The sequence below is a fragment of the Leuciscus leuciscus genome (genome assembly GCF_965113295.1).
Source record: "Leuciscus leuciscus genome assembly, chromosome: 2".
Classification (NCBI taxonomy): Eukaryota; Metazoa; Chordata; class Actinopteri; order Cypriniformes; family Leuciscidae; genus Leuciscus; species Leuciscus leuciscus.
The window spans coordinates 12,990,420-13,007,464 of NC_138726.1; the positions used below are offsets into that span (position 1 = coordinate 12,990,420).

A 17,045-nucleotide genomic window follows, 5' to 3' on the forward strand; every position below is an offset into this window, starting at 1 on the left:
CAAACACATGACTGTATTCTAGAAAGAGGACATTAATGGAAAACAAGCCCAAAGTTGTGTTGTGTTTTCATGTTTTATGGGGACCAAAACATTTCCCCACAAGAACAAGAATTTAGGATATTGCCAGTAATATTTTGTCCCCATAATGTAGTGTTTACCAGGACACACACACGTTTTAAAATTCAGTTCTGATCATTAGTGAACAAATCCTTGGTAAATTCTGCAAAATGTCATGATGATCAGACACAGAGGTGCAGTTTTAAATTAACTGAACTGATTAATTACTAAAAGCATAATCATTTCAAGTTAATTTAGATTCAAATGTGAAAGAACGTGATGATGACAGAACTGATGTGTTAAATTAGTCAATCCATTTAGACACCTTTGACCAATTTGTGCTGACCTGTTGCAAGATTGATAGGCGAGCGCTATTGCATTGAGAGTGTAATGAGTCAATCATATCGCAATGCACTCAGGCATCACCTCTTCTCACTTGACTTTTTGAAAGTGTATTATCACACCACGCTCTATCAGCTCAATTTGCTGTATTAGAACATGATGAGCTCAAAAGAGACGCTACCTCCATCTGAAACTTTATCGATTGACATCGCTATTGGATGCTATCACTGTCAATTATTTTATTTTCTTAAATTGTTTAGGAGGCACTGCTTCCCTTGCCTCGTCAGAGAAAATGCACCTGCAGTGTACCTACAGTCATATCTTTACATACTGTTTATTACCTGAGTCCTGGGCACCTGTGGGAATAAGTTGAGAGTGGTTGGTCTTTTTGGACGGTAGGTATCCATGGTGAAAGGAACAGCAGAATCCATAGATGCTTTGCTGTCGTATCGACAAGCCACTCTTTGGCTCCTATCGACAGCATCAGTAAGATGTAAAGGATGTGTCTCTGCCTGGATCTGACCCACTGCGCCTGCCTCCACCTTGTCCAAGCCACTATTGGGTGCTTGAATCACATGGTCCTGCAGGGATTGGAAAGATAGACTGTCAATCAGAGAAGAGAGTGAATGAAAAAGCAAGAGGGGAGATGAGGGCCACTGACCCAACCATTAGAGCAAGCAATGACATCAGACTTTGGCATTTTTGGTGCCGGCTAAGCCACGAGAACAAGAGACAGGGGGAGGGGTTTCGGACAAAGACTATTCATGTTGGTGTTTACTCACTGCATTACAATGAGACACATGCTTTCAGCTCCAGTTATATGCAAAAGTTCACAAGATTTGTACAGATTTTGATTTAGAGATGATATTATAAAAGTAAGTGCTGTGAAAAAAATCATGTGGAGTGAAAATATGAAAAGTGTACCTTCAACAAAGACATAATAATATACAGCTTTTATCAGGGTCCCACTTTATATTAAGTGTATTTAACTACTATGTACTAACATTTCAATTAATAATTTGATTCAATGCACTTATTGTGTTCATATGTTTTTACATCGCACTAGTATTTAAAAAAAAAAAAAAAAAAAAAAACTGCATGTTGTCACGTTTGTTCTTGTTTAATTTTTCCAGTAAATTTTTTTCTTGACTTTTTTGGGGAATTTGTCATACTTTCTGTTTTTGTCATGTGATTCCCTGTTCCCATTCAGTCAGTCATGTTCGACGTTATGTCGATACTGATATATTGAGGTCTCACTTGGGAGCCCAATCACCTTTAAGTGGTAACAAAATGAGCCAATGGATATTGACCAGTGAGATTTGCATACCGATTCACTCCTACCCGGACATAAGGGTATATAAGGCCAGCTCGCTCATTTTTGCTTCGCAGCCGAGCGGTTGCGTACAGTGATCGCTCTCTTTCAATATCCTATCTTGACAAAGAGCTTGTTTCCTGATTGAAAGAGCTGAATTTCCAATCTAAGAGAGCTTGTTCGAAAGGAAGTCTCACTGCTGGTGTGAGAGCGCATCCAGTGGTGTTTCGCCATCTTAAAAGAGCTTTTGCACGGTTAAAGCGTAACTCTCGCCAAAATGCAACCTAGGGTCTTTTTGTGAATCTACCCAAGGCAAACTTTCGTTTAAAAGCATAATTAGGATGGAAACGGCACTTTTAAGATTGACCGTATTTTCGTTTTCGGTCAAATTGCCTTTTGAATGGGAGTGCTAGGGGCACGATAGCATCAAAATAGTCGATCTCCGAATGCAACGTAACAGGGAGGAGAGTAAAGATGGAAAGCTCCTAAAGCTTAGTTCCATATAAATTCACGGATAATTTGTTGTTTTGTTGTTAGTGAAAATCAATATTAACCTTGTATTTGAAAAAGGATCCTCATATTAGGGATGGGCATGATTAATCGACGATCGATAATTGATCGTTAAGAATTTCGTCGATCACGTTTATTTGTTATCGATTAAACTAATGCAGGTTGCGTTGCGTAGTGTGAGTCTTGAAGCAATGGAATTAATTTTAGCGCGGAGGTACCTGTGCATCCCGGTCACGTCAGTCCCCTCAGAGCGGGTGTTTTCGGCGGCTGGACTGGCTGTCACCAGGTTGCGGTCGCGTCTGATCCCAGATCATGTCAACATCATGCACAGTCTTTATAACATAATGCTTATCTTTCTCAACAGAAATCAGTAGACTGGTGCAGAAGTTCTATGGGAACTTCATGCGTTTTCTCAGATCGGATAGCTATCTGATTTATCAAAACGATTCCATTTACAACTGGTCACATAAATGTGTTTTTGCAAAACGGATATAAATCCGATCTTGAATTCCCGCGCTATATGCATATTTAAATTGTTGCACGTCATCGAAAGCAACTGATATGAGCTGCATTTTATTGATCATCAGCGAAAATGTCTAAATCAAAGACCGCAACAAGATATTGCGGCAACAGCCCTGGTAAGATCATTTCGGTTCTTTACTTTTAATGAAGATGATTGTGTGTTGATGAATGACTTTCACTTTGATTTGCGATAGTTTGCACGTTGGCTTGATGAATAGATGCTCGTCTGTGGTGATGCGTGTTGAAGTAGCGTCGTCATATCTGGATATAACATGACATATAGCCTATAACACGCTCTCACACGTTTATTTCTTATCATTTTTGGGATAAGTCAAATTTACATATGTGGTTTCAACAACCAGATGCATTTACTCTTGTCCAGTTTCGTCTGGAATGCGTCTCAGATCTCCTCCTGAAGTGGTTTGAGCGATCGGATTTAAATCCGTCTCGAATGCGTTTCGGAGGGCATTTAGATTTGGTCTTTTCACGACCGGATAGCTATCCGATCACAGAAAACGGATGAAGTGGCCATGGGTCTCTGTTTAAGAACGCCGGCTCGCAGCTGCAGGTTCCGCTGGTTTAGAGCACCGCAGGAATCTTCAAGTCTACCGAACGTCCAGTTTCACTGCCACAAGTTGATCTTCTTGTAATAAAGATCTCATCGAGGACAAACAAACTGTATTTTTGTATTTTCATTGCATTTTTAATTTATAAAAAGTTAAAGAAATAATGAATTTCAATATAAAAATATTAATGATTAATCGATAGTCGATCGTTAATTCTCCCGACGATCGACTAAGAAAATGTAATCGAATGCCCATCCCTACCTCATATAAGAAACAATACTAAAATTCAGAGTCAGTTCATTCGATTCGGAGATCGACTATTTTTGACTGACAAAATGCCGTTGGCTGGAAACAACAACAGCTACAGTGAGTTGTTCAAAACCTTTCTTTTTAGTAAACTCTGTGTACACAAACAATGTTCTCAATGCTCGAGTTCATGTGTAGAGAGCCCCTGGTGATACTTCGAGCAAAGTTTCATGTTGTGTCGAGCCTTCTTAGTGTTTTAAAAATAGCGGTTTTGATGCTATCATAGTCGTGCCCCCAGCACTCCCATTCAAAAGGCAATTTGACCGAAAACGAAAATACGGTCAATCTTGAAAATGGCATTTCCATCCTAATTATGCTTTAAAATGAAAGTTTGCCTCGGGTTGATACACAAAAAGACCCTAGGTTGCATTTTGGCAAGAGTTACGTGTAGCGCTTACTCTCTGGCTATTTACCTAATGCAATTTATGGACCAGCGTTTCAGAAGAATCAGATTCGCTACTGAGAAAGATGCCACAACAACAGTGAATACTCGTTTGAACACACACTGTATTTTCAAGTGAATGACAACAGGTGAATTACATTGGTTGATAAACAAATAAAATGAAATAAAATAAACAAAATAAAATGTAGATGTGTTTCTTTAGATCTCCATTTTTCTCTTTGGATTTCAACAAGTAAACCCCAAATAAACAATGTGTAACCCAATTGGACAACAATATTTTTTCAATTCAATTCAGAATGTTCAGTCTTTGTGAAGAGAGTTTCTTTAAAAAAAAATCTGTAGAAAACGTAAGTGTCCTTTATCTGTTGGTAATGAAACAATGTCCATCCGAGAAAAACAAAAGATGAGGAAAGGTATTCTTTTTCCTACCATTCGCAGTTCAAATCAGTGCAAATACTTGATTTCCTCAATTGAAAGATCCAAGAACAAACTCAAGGGAGGCTCGCCAGTCCAAACCCTCCTCAGAACCACTGGAAGAAGGCCAGGACAAATCCAGTATACACAGCGAATTTGGAAGACAGAACCACAGAAAAAAAACCTGACCAAGGAGATCGTCAAACTCACAGAAAATTCCAGAGTGGTGCAGGCACAGCACGTCTCGTTAAAATCGTTCTCTTTACCATATATCCATAGACAGAACTCATCTAGACGATTATTTTCTTTATTTCTGTTTCCCGGAGCGTCGTGACACCGTGCTCATCAGGCATCCGTGCACGAGAGAGAGAGAGCTGCCTCTAACTTCACGCATTAACCTCGTGCAAAACCCGGAAATTAATTTTTCCGCTGCGCCAGATACTGCGCTCGCATTGGCTCGTCTCAAGTTCAAAACTCATCACCATTGGTCACAGTATTACCCAAATGAAAATGTACATTAGTATGAAATTAATATTTTTCTTTCATAAAGTTACTACTTTTGATTAGTTTTCAATAATTCTCCCATCATTATATCATTATATTAATAACAGTACATTTGTTCTCTGTTACTCCCTGGTAACCTTGGTTACACTTTCCCCTCCTGAATCAAAGCACGTCCCTGTGCTTGGGAGTGGTTAAGTCACACAAGTGAAGCTGCATTGGATCCAGAGTTGCTGTATTTATTATAATCTGATTCCTCCACTGACTCAGAAAGTGCAGAGCTCAATCCTTGCAATAAAGACTGAATGACTGAAATCAATGGATTTCCCAGCCGTGCATATTGCAGCTTGTTTGGTGGTCTACTCTGTCTTTTTGAACGTCTTGGACCCATGTCTCCTGCATCATCGTCCACAGTTGGAATATCTAGAAATTGTCTGACCGGGGGAAAATCAGGATGAAAAGTGGTGTTCTCTACATGTGCATCAGGTCCGATTTCATTCACCACTTCAAATAATTCAGGTAGCTCATTTGATTGGTAACATTCTTTTTCTGAAGTTACTTTCACAAATCCGTCTCCACTATTTCTTTCAGATTCAACCCCAGAGGTGTGCGGTTCTATGTGATGCATCACAGGTGAGCTTCTCTCTACTCCATCACTGATTGAATTTTGTTCAACAGGTGAATCATCACTTAACGGATCCAGGACGACAGATGATGAACTCTCTGACTCAACTTGAGGTACGTTCCTTGTGACCAATGAATTCTCTGAGTCATGAATTGGTCTTGCTTCAGAAACAACTCTAGTAGTGAACTCCAAAGACTCTTCAGGTATATCAAAGTGAACAGATTCGCTCTCAGATTCAGAATAACTATACAACGTCTCTGCTTCAGCAACGTCCTTAACTCCAGACTGGGCTCTTGTCCTAGGCCTACGATGTTCTTTTTGCTGGACAGATTCTTCAACAGCAGTACTGGGCAAGAACCCACAGGGCAGAAGTAAATCGCGATGCAAAGTACGCACTGGACTTTCCTTTCCTTCTGGGCGAACTGTATACACAGGAATACCACTGCTTTTCTTTAACACAACATAGATGTCAGGTTCCCATTTGTCCGCTATCTTGTGTTTTCCTCTTAGCCGGACATTCCTTACTAGGACTCGATCACCTATGTCCAGAACGGAGGCAACTACATTCCTATCAAATCTCCTTTTGTTTCTCTCCGCTACCTTCATAGCGTTGCGAGTTGCAAGCTGGTAACTCTCCTCCAACCGATTTTTCAGAGATTTTACATACTGTGAGTGAGACTGGAAGGAGTCATTGACTGGAAGTCCAAAAGCAAGATCCACGGGCAATCGAGGCTGGCGTCCGAACATCATTTCATAAGGTGAGTACCCCGTAACATCGTTCCTTGTGCAGTTGTATGCATGCACAAGCGGTTTAACAAATTCTTTCCAGTGGGCCTTCTTGGCATTCTCCAGGGTTCCCAACATTTGCAGCAAGGTCCTGTTGAACCGCTCCACTGGGTTTCCCCTTGGATGATAGGGGGTCGTCCTCACTTTACGGATACCCGCGACTTTGCACAGCTCTTGAATGGTTCGTGATTCGAAATCTGGGCCCTGATCACTATGCAATTTTTCAGGAAAGCCATAGTGCATTAAGAAATGATCCCAGAGACATCTGGCCACGGTCCGAGCCTTCTGATCTTTTGTAGGTATCGCAAGGGCATACTTCGTAAAATGGTCTGTAATGACCAATATATCCTTTGCGTTGCTACTGTCTGGCTCTACCGACAAGAAGTCCATACAGACCAGCTCCATGGGCCTGCTGGTCTGTATGTTCACTAAAGGAGCTGCTCTCTGTGGTGGAGATTTCCTCCGAATACAACGCTCACAGGTTTTGATTTTTCTCGCCACAGCATCAGCCATTTTAGGCCAATAGAACCGGTAGCGAAGGAGGTCAAGAGTTCGCTCGAGCCCTAGATGGCCCATGTCATCATGTAAACTGGTGAGTACCATCTCTCGCAGATCCTTGGGTAACACTAGTTGGCTCAACGCTCTACCTTGATCCATTCTTTTCCGATACAACACTCCATTCTTGACTTCAAGCTTACTCCACTCTCTCATCCACATTGCCATAGTAGGTGACTGGGACTTCCTACCAAGGGGTTTTTCACCAGACTCTAGGTACTCAAGGACCACCTTCAACTCTGGATCCGCTCGTTGCTGGGCTGCTAAATCTTCCTCAGAGAGGTGAGGGATCACAGGTAAGCCATTTTCATATTCTTCTTGGAATTCTTGAGGCAATGCACCAGCATCCATCGTCAAGGACTCCACTAATGTCATCAAGACAGGGTGATGCTCATCCTGTGCATGGTTAACCTGATGTTTTTCACACACCGCCTTCATTGCTTCTGGAAGGATCAAAGACAGATTTTCGTCGATTTCAGCTAGATGATTTAGAGCGAATTGTTTAATTCTCTCCTGTTCTTTTTGAGACTCCAGATCATTCAACAGTTGACCATTTGGACGCCTGGACAGCCCATCAGCATCCTGGTTTTGGGTTCCTGCTCTGTAGTGGATCTTGAAATTATAGGTTGATAACCCAGACAGCCATCTATAACTGGTAGAGTCCAATTTGGCCGAAGTCAGGATATAAGTTAAGGGGTTACTGTCGGTTACAACAGTAAACTCAGCCCCGTACAAATAGTCGCTGAACTTTGAGGTAACCGCCCACTTGAGGGCCAGAAACTCCAGTTTATGAGCAGGATATCTGGCTTCACTCTTAGTTAGTCCTCGACTAGCATAAGCAAGGACCCTCAAATGGCCTCCTTGTTCTTGATATAAAGCGGCACCTAAGCCTATGGTGCTGGCATCAGTATGTAATACATACGGCAATCTAGGGTCAGCATATCCCAAAACTGGAGCAGTTGTTAATTTCTCCACAATTGTCTCAAATGCCTGCTGACAAGAAGCATCCCACCTGTCTCCCAGCTTTTCCTTTGGATCATAGTAATGACGATTAGTGTCTTTACATTTCCTTCCTTTTCGAATTGGGGGGTATCCAGCCGTGAGGTTGTTGAGTGGCTTGACTATTTTAGAAAAGTCTTGAACGAACCTCCTGTAATACCCGGCGAATCCCAAGAATGATTTTAGTTCCTTGAGTGTTTGTGGCCTTGGCCAGGTCTTGATGGCCTCAATTTTCACCGGGTCTGTTTCTACACCGTGCTGAGAAACAATATGTCCCAAATATCGCACTGAAGTCTGAAAAAATTTACATTTTTCAGGCGAGAGTTTCAAGCCATATTCCTTCAGACGGGTAAGGACCTGCACTAGTCGATGTTCATGCTCTTCAAGGGATTCTGAAAAAATGATAAGGTCGTCTATGAAAACAAGTACCTCTTTTCGATTCAGATCACCCATACAGCGCTCCATGAGCCGTTGAAAGGTACTGGGAGCATTTGTAATCCCTTGCGGCATTCGGTTAAACTCCCAGAATCCTTGCGGGCACACGAAGGCTGTCTTGTGTTTTTCCGCTTCCTCCATCTCGATTTGGTAGTACCCCGACTTCAGATCCAGAACAGAGAACCACTTTGAGCCGGTTAAAACGGAAAACACCTCTTCCAAGTTGGGAAGCGCATAGGCGTCCTTTATTGTCTGGGAGTTGAGTTTTCTGAAGTCAATACAAAGGCGTACTGAATTATCCTTCTTCCTCACCACCACAATAGGGGAGGCAAAGGGAGACTCAGATTCTCTAATAATTCCAGCAGCCAACAAGTCTTGCAGGTGCTTGCGAACAGCGTCGACATCCTGTGGGTGAATGGGCCTAGGTCGATGTTTAAAAGGAGTCTCATCACTGAGTTTGATGTGATGTCTCACTTTATCCGTATGTCCATAGTCCATGTCATGTAAGGCAAACACCTCAGGCATTGTGTTCAGTAATGCTGATATTCGGGTTCTCCACTCTGCTGGTAAAGGGGAATCACCAAAATCAAATTTTATCGGTGAGCTGCCAGAGTTCACTTGCATATGAGAAGCATCATGTCTTGGCTGCGTCTCCATCACGTGGTGAACAGTGTACATTTCGGCGATCACAGCTTTTGGTGGAACAGCTATGTCAGTCTGGGTGTCATTTCTCACCACTACAGGTAAAGTAAAGAAGCGCTTAGCAGGCAAAGTGTACAGTCCACTAGCCACTAATAATCCACCTGGCATAGAAGACATTTCTGGCTGCCCTAATGTTGTCAAGCTCTCAGGAGAACAGCGACTCAGATTAATAACTCCATCAAGAACAGCTACACTCCCTGCTGACACAACTTTTGGAGTCGTCCCCGCCAACGTTACACATCCCAGAACTTCAGTGCTCATTTGTTTATGTCTGACATCAAGAATTTTGAGAACTGCTCGATATCCATTAAAAGCTGGATTGAGGTTTGCTGGACCTTCTTGAGCATGGTTTGCATAAAGAGCATCAAGGGAGTTCGTTCCCACTAGGACCTGGGGCATGTGCATCAAATCAGGGACCACTAGGGCTAATGTGGTAACTTCTGATTTTACTCCCAAGAACTCTGAAGGGAATGTCAGAGTGAGCTCTACATAGCCCAAGTAGGGGACTGACTGTCCATTTGCTCCCTCTACAAGTAAAGACTCAAGTGACTTCATAGGATGTTTCGACAGATGATTTTGGTAAAAGGAAAGCGGAATGGTGGTTACTTGGGAACCTGTGTCTATCAAACAATTCACTGGAGTTCCTTCAACAACCAACTGAGCAGTACATTTCATTCCAACCAATCCTCTCGGTAGATTTCTCTGAATTACTTCATGACACTTGTTGAATGCTTTTCTAGGTTTGTTAGGGCACGTGGGTCTTCCCTCAGTTTCCGTACGCCCTGCTACAGAGACTGATTGGAGTTTAACCTCTGGGATGCAACTCTGTTTTTCAGGTCCCACTGAGCCTGTTTCTCCCTCAACTGATGTCGTTTGCTTTCTACTTTGGCAGGATCTGGATCATTTTCACAGTTTACGGCGATATGACCGTCTTCTCCGCAACGAAAACAGTAGCTTGGACGGGGTCTAGTTGAGGTCAATCCGCTACTACTGACTGAGTCACTTTCTTGTCTAGTTCGCTTGGGCTGTGAAACCGTGGAAGGAATCCTGAACCCAGATGTTCTTCCTGGCTGATGCTTCTGTGAATCTGAGATGGTTAGTTGAGCTTTCAATTCTGCAACCTGTCTTGTAAGTTCAGCAATTTCCTCAGCCTCGGAGCTTCTGTTCTGGACTTTTGGAGGGACTGCAGATTCCATAGCTTGAACCTGGGCTCGTAGTTCAGTCAGTTCTTTTTTTAGCGAAGTCACATCGATCACTTTGGAACAAGCGGGCTGGCACTTCTGGTGAGTTAATGGTCGCATGGAGGCAAGTTGAGCGTGAATTTCTGATATTTGCTTTCTCATGGAGTCTGTTTCAGTGGCTGCTCCGCTGGCTACCTCATGTGAGTGAGCAGACAACTGATGAGCTGCAGCTCGTGACTTGGAAGGGGCTAGACCTGGTTTAGTCATCCCAAAATGACTCCTCATCCGATCCTCCTTTGAAGCTCTCCTATCTTCCTCCGTTCTGACAGACACTACTAGTTCAGCGTAGGTAGGTGGGTTATTTGTTTTCCTTTCCAGCTGAAGATTGACAATTAAGTCCTGATCCCAGCACCCACGACAGAACTGCTTCAGCAAACTGCGGTCACGCTCCTTCTCTGCAATGCCACCTCTCCTCACCGTTGCACTTAACATCACTTGTAATCGATGCAGGTAGCTGGAAGGCTTCTCTCCCTGATTCTGCAACATCGTCATGAACTTTGCCAGCAGCTCTTCCCCATCCTCCACTGATCCATACACTGATTCTAGCAACTCTAAATATACAGAGGGCGTTGATTGCGGGCTAACGTGTTTGATTACGTCAGCAGCAGGTGGAAGCAAGCTGTCTAAGATTCTTCTAGTGCGGGACAAGTCTGAAACAGATGGATCGTCCAGCAGAAATTTCACACTTGCTCGCCATGTTTCAAAGTCTGGCTCATTGGGTGGACGTAGAATTTTCCCTGAAAAAGATCTAAGACGTAATGAAGTATGCTGGGCTGTCACGTCACTTGTCCTCACCACATGCTCAACCACGACTCTTTGCACAGCAGGAGGATCTATCATATCCATAGTCAGAACTGGTTGCGACATCCCTGTGGTTGAAGGACTGTTAATTCCACCAGCATTAGGTACAGTATTCTCCTCATTTTCCTTGGACAGGTTTTGAGTTTTCTGGCATTCAACACCCGGCAATGGAGATACGTTTGGTGAGAAAGCTGCATCTCTACTTTCTCCCATTCTCTGTGATGTGGCAGGTGACCCACAGCCATTGAAAGAACTAGCAGTGCTGAGTCCCCGAGTTTGGGAGTCTGCTACATGACTGCCGGGCAACTGCTCAGTGGTAGGGCCAACTGACCTCATTTTTACCAGCTCCTCTTGAAGCACTTCTTCAAAAGATTTGCCAGTAGCATTGGCAATGGCTTTCAATTCTGCCAAATAACCCTTTGTAGAATTATCTTTAACAACAGGGGTATATACACTGCTTAGGGCACGCACAGTGAATATGACATCTGCATCTGAAGTGCTAACAATACTCAAAGGCAACAGAAGCTTCAGGGTTGTCATTGCAGAGCTATGTGCAAACTCTATTATAGCCTGCCGATGAAATTCAGATGTGGGGTCATCAATAAGTAGAGTACGACTAATGCTGCCATACCGTACAAGCCATGATTCCAGGTTTTGGTCAGAATCACTCAGTGTTATGCCACCCACTATAACAGCATTGGAAACATTCACATTTTCTCGTTCCACTATATCCATATTGTTAACACTTGGATATCTTGTTTCTCAGTAAGAATTTGATTTGTTTTGTCGTACTGAGAAGTCACTGTTGTTGTCAGGCAATCAATCTCCTGGACTGGCTCGCCAACTTTTTGTAGCGCTTACTCTCTGGCTATTTACCTAATGCAATTTATGGACCAGCGTTTCAGAAGAATCAGATTCGCTACTGAGAAAGATGCCACAACAACAGTGAATACTCGTTTGAACACACACTGTATTTTCAAGTGAATGACAACAGGTGAATTACATTGGTTGATAAACAAATAAAATGAAATAAAATAAACAAAATAAAATGTAGATGTGTTTCTTTAGATCTCCATTTTTCTCTTTGGATTTCAACAAGTAAACCCCAAATAAACAATGTGTAACCCAATTGGACAACAATATTTTTTCAATTCAATTCAGAATGTTCAGTCTTTGTGAAGAGAGTTTCTTTAAAAAAAAATCTGTAGAAAACGTAAGTGTCCTTTATCTGTTGGTAATGAAACAATGTCCATCCGAGAAAAACAAAAGATGAGGAAAGGTATTCTTTTTCCTACCATTCGCAGTTCAAATCAGTGCAAATACTTGATTTCCTCAATTGAAAGATCCAAGAACAAACTCAAGGGAGGCTCGCCAGTCCAAACCCTCCTCAGAACCACTGGAAGAAGGCCAGGACAAATCCAGTATACACAGCGAATTTGGAAGACAGAACCACAGAAAAAAAACCTGACCAAGGAGATCGTCAAACTCACAGAAAATTCCAGAGTGGTGCAGGCACAGCACGTCTCGTTAAAATCGTTCTCTTTACCATATATCCATAGACAGAACTCATCTAGACGATTATTTTCTTTATTTCTGTTTCCCGGAGCGTCGTGACACCGTGCTCATCAGGCATCCGTGCACGAGAGAGAGAGAGCTGCCTCTAACTTCACGCATTAACCTCGTGCAAAACCCGGAAATTAATTTTTCCGCTGCGCCAGATACTGCGCTCGCATTGGCTCGTCTCAAGTTCAAAACTCATCACCATTGGTCACAGTATTACCCAAATGAAAATGTACATTAGTATGAAATTAATATTTTTCTTTCATAAAGTTACTACTTTTGATTAGTTTTCAATAATTCTCCCATCATTATATCATTATATTAATAACAGTACATTTGTTCTCTGTTACTCCCTGGTAACCTTGGTTACATACGCTTTAAGTGCAGCGATTCACCCCTTGGTGCTTCGCCGCAAAATAGCAGATTTTCCTAAAAGAGCAAGCACGGACGGCAAGCGTTTTTTTAAAGATGCCTTTCTGTCCGTGTGTTTCTGGATGCGGTCGTTTCCTGGCTTCCTCTGACGGCCAACTATTGCTGTCTCACATGTCTGGGCCGAGAGCATGCTGGGAAAGCATTTGTGGATGGTTCATGCTCTCATTTCCCCCCTCAGGGGTAATTGCTCATGCTGAATCAGATTCAGAGTTGACGGCCATGCTTGTCCGGGCCACCACGGGCATCGGACTCAAGTGGAACCCTCCACCTTGTCCGGAGCGCTTGCAGTTGGTTGACGGGTTCCTGGGTGCAGAACACGGTTCACAGCCACATTCCGTCCCAGTGCCTTTCTTCCCGGAGATGTATGGAGGATCACAAGTCACAGAAGGCACCTTTTACTGCCCGAAACCGCTCTGCAGCTTCCTCCTTTCTCACTACCCTCAATGGTGGGGTTGCCAAGGGTTACATGGAGATTCCACAGGTGGAGTGTTCAATTGCGGTGCATTTATGTCTGCAAAGTGCTGCCACCTGGCAGAATAACCCGGCCTCCTGTCCAGGGGCTGTAAGACGACATCAGCCCTGACTGCTAAGGCTTACAGTGCCGCTGGGCAGGCCGCCCTCCGCCTTGCATGCCATGGCCATCCTGCAGGTCCATCAGGCAAAAGCTCTCAAAGAGCTGCATGGGGGTAGTTCTGAGCCGGGGTTGATGCAGGAACTGCGCACGGCGACTGACCTTGCATTCTGGGCAACGAAAGTCAAAGCCCGGGCCCTTGACCAGACAATGTCCACATTGGTGGTGCAGGAGCACCATCTCTGGCTGTACCTGGCATAGATGAAGGATGCCAACAAAGTTTGCTTTCTTGAGGCCCCCATCTCCCAGGCCATCCTCTTTGATGAGACTGTCGAGGTCCTTGCCCAACAATTCTCAGCTGTCCAGATACAGAGTGAGGCAATAAAGCATATCCTGCCCCGGCGTTATACCACCGCCACCAGGCAACCATGGGCTGGCCCGCAGTCTTCTCATTGCCTAGGGCGTTCCCCTGTGGTGTCTACATCAGTTCAGGCGCGACCGGAGACGTCAACCCGGCCGCCCAGTTGAGCCCCTGCAGGAAGGGCGACATGGCCCATCCCTCAAGCCATGCTAAACCCTTGAAGCATCCATTAAAGCAGCTTTGAGACAAGCATCCCAGAGATGGAGGGAGCTGCTTTTAACCAGGAGGTGGTGATTTCACCCCTCCTTCCCCTGAAGGAGGGCCAGGTGGAGAATCTTCAGTTTCAGTTAAAATAGTTTATTTCTGTTACCCACTTTTTCAATAAAAGATCAGTTTCCTCAGTCTCTGGGCCATATAGGGCTTGGTCAGGCAGTGAGCAGTGCCCTGCTTTTACTGACCGTTTCTGCGGTTTGCTTTTGGCGGTTGGGCATATCAGTACAAGGCCCTCCCCTTTGGGCTGTCCCTGTCTTCCCACTGTCCCTGTCTCCCCTCACTTTACCAAAGTCGTTGAGGCTGCCCTTACCCCGCTGAGGGAGGGGGGCATTCGCATCTTGAACTATCTCGACGACAGTCTCACTCTCCAGATCTGTTATGTGAACACAGGCTGCTGGGCCATCAGGCATCAGATGGGCATGGTGCCGCGGCACATTCCGTGTGGTCATCACACTGAACATTCAGCCTCTGGTCACACCCTGCCTTTCTATGGACCAGAGTGCCCTTAGAACAATTGTCCAGGAATGTTGTTGTTACAACAGATGCCTCCAGAACGGGCTGTGTGCAACAGGCATGCAGCTTCGGGCTCCTGGACAGGACCTCAACTACATTGGCAAACCAATTGCCTAGAGTTACAGTGCAGTGGCAGACTGGCAGTGCTGCTCGCCATGAGCTGGTTTTGACCATTGCTTCATGTCAAGCACGTGCTGATCTGCAAGAACAACACTGCGATGGTTGCGTACATCAACCACCAAGGCGGGGTATGCTCACGTTGCATGTCACAACTCGCCCACCATCTCCACCTCTGGAGTCAGAAGCGGCTCAAGTTGCTTTGCGGCATTCACATTCCAGGCAAGCTCAATCGTGCTGCTGACACGCTGTCACAACAGCTAATGCTTCAGGGAGAATGGAAACTCCATCCCCAGATTGTCCAGCTGATCTGGAGTTGATTCGGGGACACACAGGTAGACCCGTTTGCCTCCCAGGAGTTGTTCTATTCCCTGACTGAGGGCACCCTCGGCACGGATGCACTAGCACACAGCTGGCCCCAGTACCTATGCATGTATGCCTCTTCCCCAGTGAGCCTGCTGGCACAGACACTGTGCAAGTTCAGGGAGGATGAGGAGCAGGTCTTGATGGTTGCGCCTTACTGGCCAACCCGGACCTGATTTTCGGACCTTATGCTCCTCGCAACAGCCCCTCTATGTCGAATTCCCCAGCCCTTTGCTTTGCTGTGTCCCATTTGCACACTGCGTGTTTACGTGGACTGCATGCAGAGCTTCAATAGCTCGGAGCAGCTCTTTGTCTACTTTGGAGGTCAGCAAAAGGGAGAGGCTGTCTCCAAACAGAGGTTGGGGTGTTGTTTCCTCCTGGGCATTGGCGCCTCTCTGACAGACATCTGCAGAGCTGCATCCTCGGCGAAACCTAATACCTTTGCGAGGTTCTACAATCTGTGGGTGGAGCCAGTTTCTTCCTGTGTGTTGGGTACAAACAGGTAATGTGCGGGAAGGCTAGCTCACTTGCAGCCCCATTCCACTCTAAGGGGGGATACGAGCACCTACTTTGCTCTTCAGTTGAGTTCTTCTCTCGGCGAACCCTGAATCGAGTTCCTCGTGTGCATGCCCGGTCGGTCAGCCCTTGTGCTGAAATAGATGCCCCCATGTCCCTAATAATGCCGATTTTGGCTATATGCTCTGAGTAGTACTGTACAAGAAAGTTATTTCTCTAAAATTTCTTAGAATTAATAAAAAATTAACACTGAGTGTTCACTAGACAAACAGGTTAGTTAAATGTGGTATTAATTCTGCTTCATCAAGTTAATTCTTACATCTGATCTAAATATTGATTATTAATTATAACTAGTTTATAACATGTTGTCTCATTTACAACATGACAATTGTCATCATATGAATGTAGCTCGAAAAGGATTAGTAAAAATCACATTTCATTTCATTTTTTGCCGTTCACACTTGCTAAATCTGATTTGGACTGACAGTCTGAATGTAGTAAGGGAACAAACTGGCACACACTAGGACACAGGATGGCAGGGAAACAGAACCAAACCAAAATACAATGAAGAAAACAAAATCCTGACATTATGCATGTATTTATGCACATTTCCATTTAATTCATGGGTTTTTTTTTTTTTTTTTTGACTATAGTCTTTTCAACTTTAAATGCTATAGTTGACAGTTATTTTATTTTAGTTATATGGTTAACAATTCATCTAGTGATGTAAACATCGGTAAAGAGGATCATTTGTGGAATCTGGAATAAAAACATAAAAATGATAACATGTAGCAAGTCTAAAGACTTCAATATCAGGTGCGATCTAGATGCATGTTATGTGTTCTGGTTGTGTGGGGCTTTAAGGCGTGGGCTGTTCTTCTGAAGAACGAGCCTGCACAGTTAAGTGTTGGCGGGGGCTAGGAAAAAGGAGTTCCAGAAGTTTTAGGTTCGCTGGACTGTGTGAGGCAAGAGCATCGGCCACACAGGTGCTCACATTAATAAAAGAGCATTAAAACTGTTAAGTGAGTCATTTTCTCTGATCGCTGCAATATTTAAGCACCGGCTTGCTTTCTCTGTGGTGCCTGACTCTGAAAAAAATATTTTAAAAAAACTGGATGTGTCAGCAAGTACAACAACTGAAACTTGAAAAAAGTGTAATTTCTAACAGACATAAACCTGGCAGTGATTACTGCCACCTACAAGTCTAATGATGTAGTGCACATGACAACAGAAAAAAAACACAAAACAACAAGAGACTGTAC

The 17,045-nt window shown here is 44.0% G+C and overlaps 1 protein-coding gene across 1 annotated transcript in view; it reads right to left on the bottom strand.

Moving 5' to 3' along the window:
- Positions 1–17,045, bottom strand: part of mapk8ip1b (mitogen-activated protein kinase 8 interacting protein 1b) — a 31,365-nt gene that overhangs the window by 11,966 nt on the left and 2,354 nt on the right. The window contains exon 3 of the mRNA XM_082152021.1: positions 741–980. Within this exon, the coding sequence (XP_082008147.1) occupies positions 741–980 (240 nt within the window). The remainder of the gene's footprint in view (positions 1–740; positions 981–17,045) is intronic.